Genomic DNA, 11,782 nt, shown 5'->3' with positions numbered 1-11,782 from the left:
CAACCAAATGTCTGTAGCTATCACTACAAGTCTAGATATATCAGCAGCTAAAGTCATAGCAAAAATCTCTTATCAAAATAGAAACATGGTGGCATTCTACTAAGAAGGCAGGAAATTTGATGGCCAACACTACGGCTTGAAGTGTTGATCGTAGGCCAAATGGTGTCGCATCACAAAGGGTTGAAGGTCACCACAGGGGTTTGGCAAGAAAACCGGACAAGATAGATAGAGATGTGTCTTCATCAAGAGATAAGTAGATTACAATGAATGTTTAAAGGTTCAAAATGTACTTCATGGTCAATCACAGGGGTTTGAGAGAGATGAATGTATGGGGGTTCAAGAGCTTAGACTCCAGAGATGGTAGAGATAAGAGAAGGGTTGAAGGTTTCAAGCCAAGTTCTTGAAGATGCTAATAGAGCTTCCAACTGCATGTTCTTATCAAAGATCATAAGAGTATTATCTCATAAGTTCTAATTCAAATCAAGCTTGTTTTCTTGACTATAAGAGCAATCACAAATTATAAAATCAAGTATAATATGCTATCATGTATCTAGAATTCTACTAGATCACTCCCTCTTCATCTCCCACTTTGGAATGTTGTTCACTGCCTGAAAACAGCAATCGCGCATTGCGCGAATTTGCTAATCGTTCTTTTGACATAAAATCCTCTCAAAATAGCTGAAAGCTACATGCTTTCTTTTACATGTTATCCGAATCTAGAAGTTGTCTACAGCTATATGGATTTTTACAAGAGATAATATCTAAAATATAAAAAATTAACTAAAACTTGTCAAAAAATCTAATATTTTTGAACCATGGACACTAACATTAATGCCTAAAGTGGCATTGGCTCTCTAGATCTATAAGGAAGCCACACTCTAGAGTTTTTCACACAATGTGCGCGTAGTGGCACGACATCCACCCCCTTCTAACCTGCACATCCTCTGGCATGTGCCAAAGTATTATGGATCTATAGTGTCAGAAGAAGTATCTTCTGCCATGTCAATGTCTTCATCTTTTGCCTTTCTTCTTCCTCTATGTCTTCATGCTCTTGAATTATATCCAAGTCTTCTAATTCATATGTTGAACTTTCTATTCGTTTAAAGAGCTTGATTCTTTTTCCAGCTGTGGGTATCTTTATGCTTGTCCCATCCAATTCAACCAATGAATATGTGGCATTGTCATGAATGACCTTTACCACATACGAGCCAAACCAATGCTTTACTATCTTCCTAGAAGCACTATATTGACTATCTAGGCTACTGTCATAGACAAGCACCCAGTCATTTTCTTGGATAGCTCTTGGCCGAAGTCGATGTTGCCTATCAAATCTTCTTTTGTTTTTTAGTCTTGTTGTTTTTAACTTCTTAATAGCTGCTTGAACATCTTCATGCCTTCTTTCTAGCTACCATATGCGCGAAGTCAGCAACTCTTCTCTACTACTGATGCCTTCCTCCCAAGGTAGAAGACTCCATGTGAGAATAGATTCTTCAATTGGAATAATTGATTGTTGTCCATGCATAAGTTTAGCTGGCATATAGCCAGTCACTATATTGTGAGTAGTCCGGTTTCGTTTTTTCTTCTTCTTTTTCACATACTACAATGTACACAAAGTATAGATAAGATACAACATAAAGGAAAGTGGCCTACTAAGTCAAATAGTGCATAACTGACAATACTAATAGATTTGGCACTATAACTATGCTAGCTATAGGTAGGTGCAACATACTAAATATAATAAGTGATAATTCAGTGGCCATGTGAGGAGCATAATAACCACTAAATGCTAAGTGTAGATGTGCGGATCCATCTAGCCAAAGTGATCCATCATCATTATCTGCACATGTTGAGCTCGGCATCTCAATAGGAAATACATTCTCACATTCTTGAATAGAAAATTCTCGATCCATCTTTTAAGTTTTCAATACATAATCTTCCAATTGCTCTATACTGATGTCTATACCTAACTTTTTCTCTGAGAGCCTGGTTAGCATGACCATGAAGAGTGCTTAGTACATTATTAATCATTATAGTAATTGATGAATAGGGATCGGATAGTGCACTTCCAATCAATGTTCTTGTATGGGCTTTGACATTACCTCCTTCACTGTGGACTCTCAAATACATGTGTAGCATTTCATGCATCTTAGGATCCTCATATGAGAAACTTTTGCTCCATAGTCTAATTTGCCATCAACTTCAATGATCATATCACCAACATCAAAGCACATAATTACTACAGAAGAAACTACTCTTGCTTGAGTATATAATAGCATCCTAGTTGTAATGTGTCCACCTATCGGTTATCCAGACACGTTTTTTAGTGGTCCACCGAATCTAAGTGGCATCACCTGACACTCCCATGGAATGTTACGAGGTTTGTCGCCTAAGGTTTCTCGATTCTGCCTCGCAACAGAATGTTCGCGACCGAACCCACTAGGATTGACTTGAAATTTGGATTCCTAGTGGTCAAGGTCTCTTGACGGCATTCTAGCGTCAGGTCCTAGACATCCTACTTTACGTAGAGATACCCAAGTCGAAGCAGACCCATGCCACACTTGGTTCAAAGAGAATGGGAAATGAGAGGGACGTGCCGCTCAACCTCTCTGCCCATAGGGCATAGTCCTATTCTGGTCCCCTATGCATGAATCGGGGTTCCAACCTAACAATTCCTAAGGGTCGGGTAAAACCTTGTGAGAAGCCTCCCAGTTTTTTGAGACCACCCTACCGTAGGACTGACCCATCGAGGATTCCGTCCACTCGCTTCCCTCAATAGGTATTCTTTAGTTATCTAATTAGGTCCTATCACGTTTATGTATGACATTTATAATCAGCTTCCTTAATTAAGCCTTTTAGGAAATAGGGTTCATTTGCGTAACTTATGGCACTGACATGAAAACAGAGCAAGCAGCTCTTTTGACAAACAAGTTCCTTAACTTATCTTCAAGTTAATCTTTGTCTCCTATCCATACAGGAGAAATTATGTATTCCTTCTTCCCTATAGAAGTAACTGGTCCAAATCACATGGCACCATAATTTCTATATTTATCTAGAATAGGAACTTCCAATGCCATACACGTTGGGCTCACGACAGTCTTCAACTCTGTTTTGGACTAGGCAAGGGGTGTTCAGAGCTCCACCTGACCCCAAGTGGCCTAGGAGTGAGACACAATTTCTGTGGTTGGTCTTTTCACCACTCGACCTTCGGCTCATGAATCGAGCAGTGCCCTTCTCAAGTTGAATAGCAGTGTGACCTTAGAGAGATGATCCACGCACGCAAGATATCCTTTACTTAATTAACCCTGTTAAGAATCAAACGCAATCAAGGCAATTAGCCTAATATCGTCTTCCAAGAAAACATTCCTTTATCCCCATGACAACTTGTCATCACAAACCCTGGCCATGAATTTACCCTTAACCACAAGCACTTGAAATAACCATCCAACCACAATGCAACAAACAGTTGAATGTAAAAACATTTAGGGTGTTGTTCAATCAACCAACAAAAACAATGGTATTCTTTTCTAAACATTGCAAGAATAGTCGCAATAACCTTTACATTGCATATTTGCTCTTTCCCTTGGGATCAAGAGCAATACCATGCAAATTTTTAACTTGCCTTTATCTTCCTTTCAATGAGTACGGGACAAATTTGTACCGGTGCAAGACTATCTTCCAATGTAAAATAATCCCCAAATTATTGCACGAGTTGTAATCAACTCATGGTTTGGCAGCACAAGGTAAACTCTTTAACCGTTATTCAATGCGAAACCTTCATAGGAAAGATGCAACTTTTAATGCAAGATCCTTTCATGTGCCATTGATGTATGTTTCATATAATCTCTCCCATGCATGTACCGTCTATGCGCATCTGCGAACCTTAAACCATATTGTCCTAGGTAAAGACTAATCGAAGACTTATTGATGCTTAATACTTTAGAATCTTATATGCTACTTATGCTATACATGGATTCCTCACATAGCAACTAGGTGCAATTAACTTCCCTTGATATAAGCACTTCACAAACTTCATCTTTGAGTATTTGAGATGAGATTTATCCTTTTCAATGACCTATTCTAGCGCGGCATGGTATGGAGCTTAACGTATCTCATGTGGGAATCAAAGCGAGAATCTTATTAATTTGAAAAGACATTACTTACAACTAGTACCGTAGTTAGATTGGCAGTGATACCCTCACCCGAGGCTTCGTCTCTTGTTGAGGGATTGCCATCTGCACGTGACATTTTTCGCTTGGGGGCCATGATCTTCTTCTCTTTTAGACGCGACTCACACAAGACTTCAACAGCCACTTGCTCGAGAAGAGGAGCAATTGGGAAAAATCGGCTTGCGGGTTTGGAGATGAGCTCGGGGAAAAGGAGAAGAGAATATGTGTGTGGCCACCCTCTAAGGAGGGGAAGAGAAGGAGAATCTTCTAGAAGGTTCTCTCTCTCTCTCTCTCTCTCTCTCTCTCTCTCTCTCTCTCTCTCTCTCTCTCTCTCTCTCTCTCTCTCTCTCTCTCGGCAGCAAAGGGAGGGGGGGTTATAGGGGAGGAGGTGGGTATTATTAGGGGCGTGTTGGAGGCCCTTCCCTCACTTACATCTAGGTGGCCAGATGAGCTTGCCGCCATGCAATTATTTGTTGGGGAAAAGAGAGATAGTGGGGGGGCGAAGAGGTCGCACACGTGTGCCCCTCCCTCCCCCCCATCGACTTCATCATTATGATCTTCCTCGTCATCACTATCGTCAACTCCGTCGTTGTCACCTTCTTCCTCGTTGTTGTCGTCACCATGCCGTCTCTCCCCCCCCCCCCCCCCCCCCCCCCAAGCCACTTGTTCGGCGATGATAGGGGGAGGAAAAAAATTTCAATTATTTTTAATATTAAGGGGGGGGAGTTCTATGGGCCGCAGGTGGGGACGTTACACTGGTTGTCCCTCAATTAACATTCCATGGATACTAGACAAAATGTTAAATATATCATCATCTCCAATAATTATTTAATTCTCATACCTTTGAATAAGTGTCTAATGCCTTCACATATTGTCTAATATCTTTATAGAGTATACAAAAATTGTAAAAAGCCTCAATATGATCATGTCTCAACTCTATTGTCTTTTGAAACTCCTTAATTGCCCAGTCATCCTCCCCAGGGGCATATAGAAGCAAGCCTAGATTGTAGTGTGTATTATCATAGTTTGCATACAAGGAGATGGCCTCTTGCAAAGCTTTCTTGGTAGCCTTATACTCAGCAACCCCAAGCAAAGCACTCCCTCATGCCTTCAAACAAGTAATATTTTTCTAATGTACCTGCTTCTGATTTCATGCAATGTGTCCTAACCAAAACATGCCTTGATTATATTCTCAATGCGCAGTCACTCATGATTTTGAAGAAGTGCAAAGCCAGAATTCATGCCATGCTACTATACAAACTATGTAACACACAAAAGGATGAATGCACTGAAAATATTTGTGCAAAGTCTATCTATAAGTGCCCGTGCATCATGCAGAATCCAAACACAGTTCCTTAATTAGTTAGGATCCTTAACCTCACCCCTAATTTCTCAGTGATGGAAAAAATAACTCAATTTTTGTTCACTTACCCATACCTAATAATTTCTTAAGAAAATAATGATCCTCATGATGTTGACTAGTTAGACAACCCATCTCACAACTGAAGGACTTCTTCACCCTCAAACTCACCCAACCACCTTTCCTCTCAATTTGAGATTACTAATTGGTGATAAATATCCCAACTCTCATGCATGTAAAGAATAGTGTGTGCACAATAACATTTCTCTCTCAAGTGTGCATGCATCTAAGATTTATTTTATATAGCTGCAACAACAAGCATGTCAATGATGGTGCAAGAAGTGCATTCACCCAACCCATGGCATGAAATTATTTGAAAAATTAGGAGATGAACCCTGAGTACAATGTATCTTACATGTGCAACATGAACTACTCATGAACCTATAATTCTATGATGTGCAAGGATATCAATAAGAAGGTATACATGATTGAGAATGACCAATATATGTGCAATTATTTTTTACCATCAATCTATCAAAAAAAACACCAATCTCGACCAAGAAAATCAAAATCTCAAGCACAATAAATATCAATATGATTATAAGAAAAATGATATTCTAAGCAAGCCCAAGAAATTTAGCTAGAAAGAAACAAAACAAAGGATCACACAAACAACCAACTACAAAAATTTCCACCTATGAGATGCATTACTAGGGGTTTTCATTTTTTGGGAAGATAGGTTGTTAAGCTTTTTCACATAGACTGAAAACCCCTAGTAATGCATCTTGTAGTTATGAATTTTTGTGTGTGATTGTTTGCATAAATGTTTGTCTTAATGTCTTTTAGTTGAATTTTTTATGTTTGTCTAAAGTAGGAATTGTTTGTATCATTTTTTTGGATTTGTGGTGCTTAAGAACTTGATTGTTTTAATTAAGATTGGTATTTTTTGGATAGGTTGGAGCTAGATTTTGTTTAAAGTTGTTGGGCATCCTAAATTAGGTATGTCTCCTTACCGATAGCAGATGGAGCACATGACATGAAAGATGCAGTAAAACTTGATGATGCAAAGGAAACTATGGAAGAGCTTGCAGATGATATAGAGATTCACGATGAAAAAAGAGCTCAAATATGACACAGAGTTTGTGGATGCTACAAAGTTTGATGATGCAGATATGAAGACTGAAGATATAGATGCTACAGAGTTCGAAGGAATGAACGATGCTACCTCCCCCTTCCCAGAAAGAGAGAGAATCACATACAATTTTTCAAAGACTCACATTTTCCTTTTCATGATCATATCCTATGTCCAATTTAAAAAGAGAGAGAAAAATAGTTTGTGTGTTCAATTAAAAAAGAGTATGTATATATGCGTTTTCAATTATATGTGTGTGTGTAAGTCACATACCATTTCCCAAACTCGCCTATCCATAATCATAGCCTATGACCAACCATGTGTGCATGTTGCTCTATACAGCTAGAGATACCAAGGAAAGGCAGATTGGAAGTGTAGGAAAAGATTGCACACAAAGTACATAAGAATGCCACTTTATAGAAGCTTCGATATCTTCATCAAACTTTGATAGAGCTCACAATCGAGAGATGAAAATAGAAACACAATAAACGCCAAAACATGCAACATTTCTACTATCTAATTCTGATCGTCTCATATTCCAAGATGCATGACATATTTCTATTTCTTTGTCACCCTCTACATCATACTATTTGTAATCAAAAAGATCAACTTTACCCTTATATGTAATTATTATTTCTATGAGGGACTTATAATGAGGAAGCTTTTGAGGGGAATCTTCTACTTTTCTTTCTCACTTTTTCCTCTCAAGGTCTACTTGAATGTGATCTGGTACACGGGTGGCCTTGGTTGGTGGGCTCCATCCCCTGACCCACCAATCATTCTTTCCCACTTCTCCACATTCACTCAAAGCAAATCAAAGGTTGGTGGGCTCCATCCCCTGACCCACCAATCATTCTTTCCCACTTCTCCACATTCACTCAAAGCAAATCAAAGGCAAGATATACTTACGGAGCCACGGTTAGACTAGTCTAACTAAGTCACTTGCACATCCTATTCTACCGCTTTCTATCTCCCATTCACCTCAGTGCCATCAAACTAAACAAGAGCAAGGCGAGAAAGAGACTTGGAAAAGAAACCGATTATCACAACTATGTAACTAATCTTGACGTATGGTGTTTTGTCCTATTCACCTTTGAGCCCCCTCCCCTCCCCAACTAAAACCAGCTGTCAGCACCTGAATGTTCTACAAAGGCAGTCCTGTCACCCGAGCTACATTGCTTGTACAAGTTCTACCTTCAAATTAACATGATGCTGCTATACAATCTTCTTACAAGCTATGCGGGCTTCACAAGACTTTCAATGGAGAATTATTCGAACACTGAAAAGGATCCTTCTCCTAGCAAACTTCATGTAATGTGCTTATGGCCGGTGACTTGTGGTACAATGAATGGGTAAAATGGCCAATCTTCTTGCACTTATTGGATGCATTGGGAAAGGGAGATGACATGCAACTGAGCACAGTAAGTTAACAAATAGTCCAGATATCTGGATGCAGATTATTCATGTCTCGAAGCAGAGACTCCAGAGGTCCCAGTCACTAGATACTTCGCATTTAGGACCATCAGCTTCTCCAGTGCAGCTGCTAATGCATTTTAGTCAGAGAAGCACCATTCTCATAGGTCTGAGCCCAGCAAACTGACAAGCCAATCGAGATGGGCATGTAGCTGCCTAAGAGCTGGTAGCTCTAGGCATACCCACCTGTACTTGAGTCATGGAGCAGCTACAGCCACTTCCTTAGACAAGTCTCCATGTTGAAGATCGATCATTGCAATGATCTATCTCAATGACCATATGGCATATCTAGTCCTCGGGGGATTGAACTCACCCATGTATCTGAGGAAAAACTCTTCAAGTTATATTTTGCAGAGAGAAAAGGCTCTTCTCGGAAATGTTTTTGTCATCCCCTCTCATAGATCTGAGCCCAGCACCTTGACAAGCCAATTGAGATGGGCACGTAGCTGCCTGGCAGCTGGATAGGTAAGGTCTCTTGGCACTCCCACCCTGTCTCTGAGGTAAGCAGCAGCTACAGCCACTTCCTTAGACAAGTTTGCAGGCAAAACCCCTGCATTCTCCTCTCCAACCAAGAGAGCATGAGCCACATATCTAAACCCTATGTCCACAACCTCTCTGTTTGCCTCTGGATCCGCTAACCCTCGGGATGCAAACCTGATGATGGCCTCATTGTTTGTGATGAGTGATCTTGCCGCCTCTTCTTTGGTAAAACAGTTGCCAGTCCCATCATCCCTACCCCAAGCAGTCACTTCCAGCTTCAATGGCAGATCCCAGGACCCATCCTTGCCATCCACCTTTGCCCTGTATGCTGCACCAGCCTCCAGCACCCTACACTTGCCAATCTGAGGCTCGAGAGTGTGAGTAATGGTGAAATCATCTGACTTGATAGCTTGGTATGAAGACCTGCTGTCCATGGCATCAAACCATGCATCTATGGCCGGCCATCTTCCTGCCCCACGCACTTGATGTCCCAGCCAGTATGGCATGCTTGCAGCAATCCTTTCCAGAAAGGGAGCATACACAGCATCCACTAAAGACAACTGCAACCACAATGAATGGGAGGGCTTGATCAGATATGCCTCTAGTTGAAGTAAGCAGTTGAAATAAAAGGGAAATCTAATTCCTTGAAAATCATAATAGCCCATGCTACAATTCTAGACAAAAAGCCACCCCCTGCTGTGTGCTGGAGAAAGAATCTGCAACTAAGAGTCATAGCTACATCCTAGGTTTTCAGAGCCATAAAACAATGCCTTCTATCCTTGTGCAGCTGTAGTTGTAGCATCCAGACATGTGGATGGGATATCTGAACGGCCTGTTCATGTGTGGGCTGGACATATGCAGTATAAAAGAGCACTGGTACTGATAAGATAACAAGGGGCTTGAGAAACACACCTTTTCCCCCAGAAAATATGGCCCTCCGAACCCTTGAAGAGAGGCATTTACAGTGTCCATTGTACTGTCAAATGAGGTCATGGAAGATGACCAGAACCCACCTCTGAGAGATCCCAGCCATGCCCCCACGAGACGGCGCTCAAGCTTCAGCAAGCTATTCACAGCCGATGCCTGTGGAGTGCCAGAGGGCGGGAGCAAAGGTGTGTGGTCCGGGAACTCTTTCTCCAGCAGGAGCATGATGTCCAATGACTCAGGCACCACTCTCCCATTAAGCTTAATGGCTGGAAGCAGACCAGACGGAATCATCTGCAGATACCAATCAGGCTTTGGCCCATAACAATTCATGTTGATTTTCTCCACTTCGTATGGTATCTGCTTCTCCTCTAACTGTATCCACACCCTCTGGCAGTAGGGGCACCACGATGAATTGTCTCTGAAGAAGGTAAGGGCTGGCTGTTGTCCTGGTTTGAATGTTCTCTGCTTGACATGGGGAAGCCTCGGAGGGGCATCTCTGTGTTCTCCGAGCTGTTCCAGAAGCCTCCCCCAGGATGGAACGGTAGCAGGGGAGAATGAAACAGAGGCCATTGTTGTTGAAGTATTGCTTCTTGCGTTGAGCGGCCGCTTCTCCTTTCCTTGCAGAAGACAGATTTTCTGGTGAGGAACTGCCCCGAGAGAAAGAGATAAGTTCACTGCAGTGTGTGTGAGGCAATCCATGGCCTGCTCTTCCTTTCTCGATCCGCCTCTATATCATCATGCATTATCTATCACGGGTTAATTCCACCGGCCAATTACCATCCAACGTTTAATGTAAAATAAATTGCAAAACTTTCCAAAATAACCTCTCACCTTTAATGAAAGGTCAACCGAAGTTTAATGTAAAACTAGGCGCTCCGCGCCTAGACTCGCCCGGGCACTTCACGCCAGGGCTGGGGCGGGTGCTAGATGCGTGGCACCCACCCTCGCGTTCTCTTTCTCTTCTTGTGGGGGAGGTGGGGGGTGCCACGTAGCACCCATCCCCCACCTCTCCTTAACTAATAGTATAGATGAATTTCAAAAAAAAATTATAAAGAACTTTCAAAGCTTGAAAAAAAGTTTAGACCAAAAAATGTATTTAATTAAATAATAATTCTAGTACAAATTTGAGTATGCGACTAGACAAAACCCTTCATTAGTTTTGGTCATCTTCTATCAATCCACTTTTATTGTCCAAATTGATTGTTCTTTTATTGTCCAATGCTCTACTTTTATTGTCCAAATTGATTAACTAAAGTCCTCCATCAATCCACTCCTTTTTTAGGCAATCCAAAGCAACTAGTGTCCTAAACTTGTCCTTAACATGCTCACTCCATAAGATTTTACTAATCACTGTGTCCCAAGCTTTTTGCATTTCCTTGCTCCATATCAATTTCTTCAGTCACACTCATTAGCACAGATTTGTTGTAGTTGATTTTAAAGCATAAGGCCAACTCATATAATCCAAGTAGTTGAAGTGCCTTTCCAATATTATTCTTCTCTGCTTCCAACATTAGTAGAAGATCTCTGCAAAACCCAACCATCAAGATGTTTTCCTTTATAACTAATTCCCTTAATCCTGCCATCTTTGTTGAGTTCCTTAAGCATACAAAAAAAAGAATGTATTGCTATTGTTAACAATAATGGGCTCAATGGACAACCTTGCTAGACACTTCTTTTAAGTTAAAAAGGATCAAGCAAGGGCCCATTAGTAGAAATAAAAGCTTCACCACATTTTCCAAACATGCAAGGTTAATAAGCTATTTTCTTATCAAATACCATCCAGGTCATAACTTCACTAAGATATGACCATCTGAGTCATAAATTCACTAAGGTAGGACCACTTCACTTTGGCAAAAGTGTTAACTACATCAAAAGCCACAAGAGAACCACTTTCTAATTTTAGGAGTTTGCTCACTCAACAACCATGATCACAGTCAAAACATAATTCGAGATAGACCTACCCTTGATGAAACCGTGTTTATGTTTATTTATGCATCATTGCAAAATTGGTGCCATTCAACAAGCTAAAGCCATGGTGAAGTTTTTGTAGATTGTTCCCACAAGTGAGATAGGTCACTAATTGAGTACATTGATGCTCCTTTGGGAGGAGAGTAGTCACACTCTTTTTCTAGGATAGGGGAAGGTTATAGCAAAAATCCCAATATCAATTTACCATACTCAAGATTACTACCTTGAGAACATGCCAAAATGTTTGAACAAATCTTTTGGTAGTCCATCAAATAT

The 11,782-nt window shown here is 40.8% G+C and overlaps 1 protein-coding gene across 1 annotated transcript; it reads right to left on the bottom strand.

The window, feature by feature from the left end:
• Positions 1–7,804: 7,804 nt before the first annotated feature.
• On the bottom strand, positions 7,805–10,283 carry LOC148014777 (uncharacterized). The gene is made up of 2 exons (XM_087666995.1): positions 9,524–10,283; positions 7,805–9,171 (listed from the first exon to the last, which is right to left on the bottom strand). The coding sequence occupies exons 1-2, from the start codon at positions 10,235–10,237 to the stop codon at positions 8,527–8,529; spliced, it is 1,359 nt and encodes a 452-aa protein (XP_087523121.1). The 5' UTR covers positions 10,238–10,283; the 3' UTR covers positions 7,805–8,526.
• Positions 10,284–11,782: the final 1,499 nt, after the last annotated feature.

Source organism: Lygodium microphyllum, chromosome 25, assembly GCF_053477565.2.
Source record: "Lygodium microphyllum isolate KBCC chromosome 25, Lygodium_microphyllum_v1.1.10, whole genome shotgun sequence".
Classification (NCBI taxonomy): domain Eukaryota; kingdom Viridiplantae; phylum Streptophyta; class Polypodiopsida; order Schizaeales; family Lygodiaceae; genus Lygodium; species Lygodium microphyllum.
The sequence above is the reverse complement of the archived record's forward strand: the minus strand, read 5'-3'. Positions and strand labels throughout refer to the sequence as shown.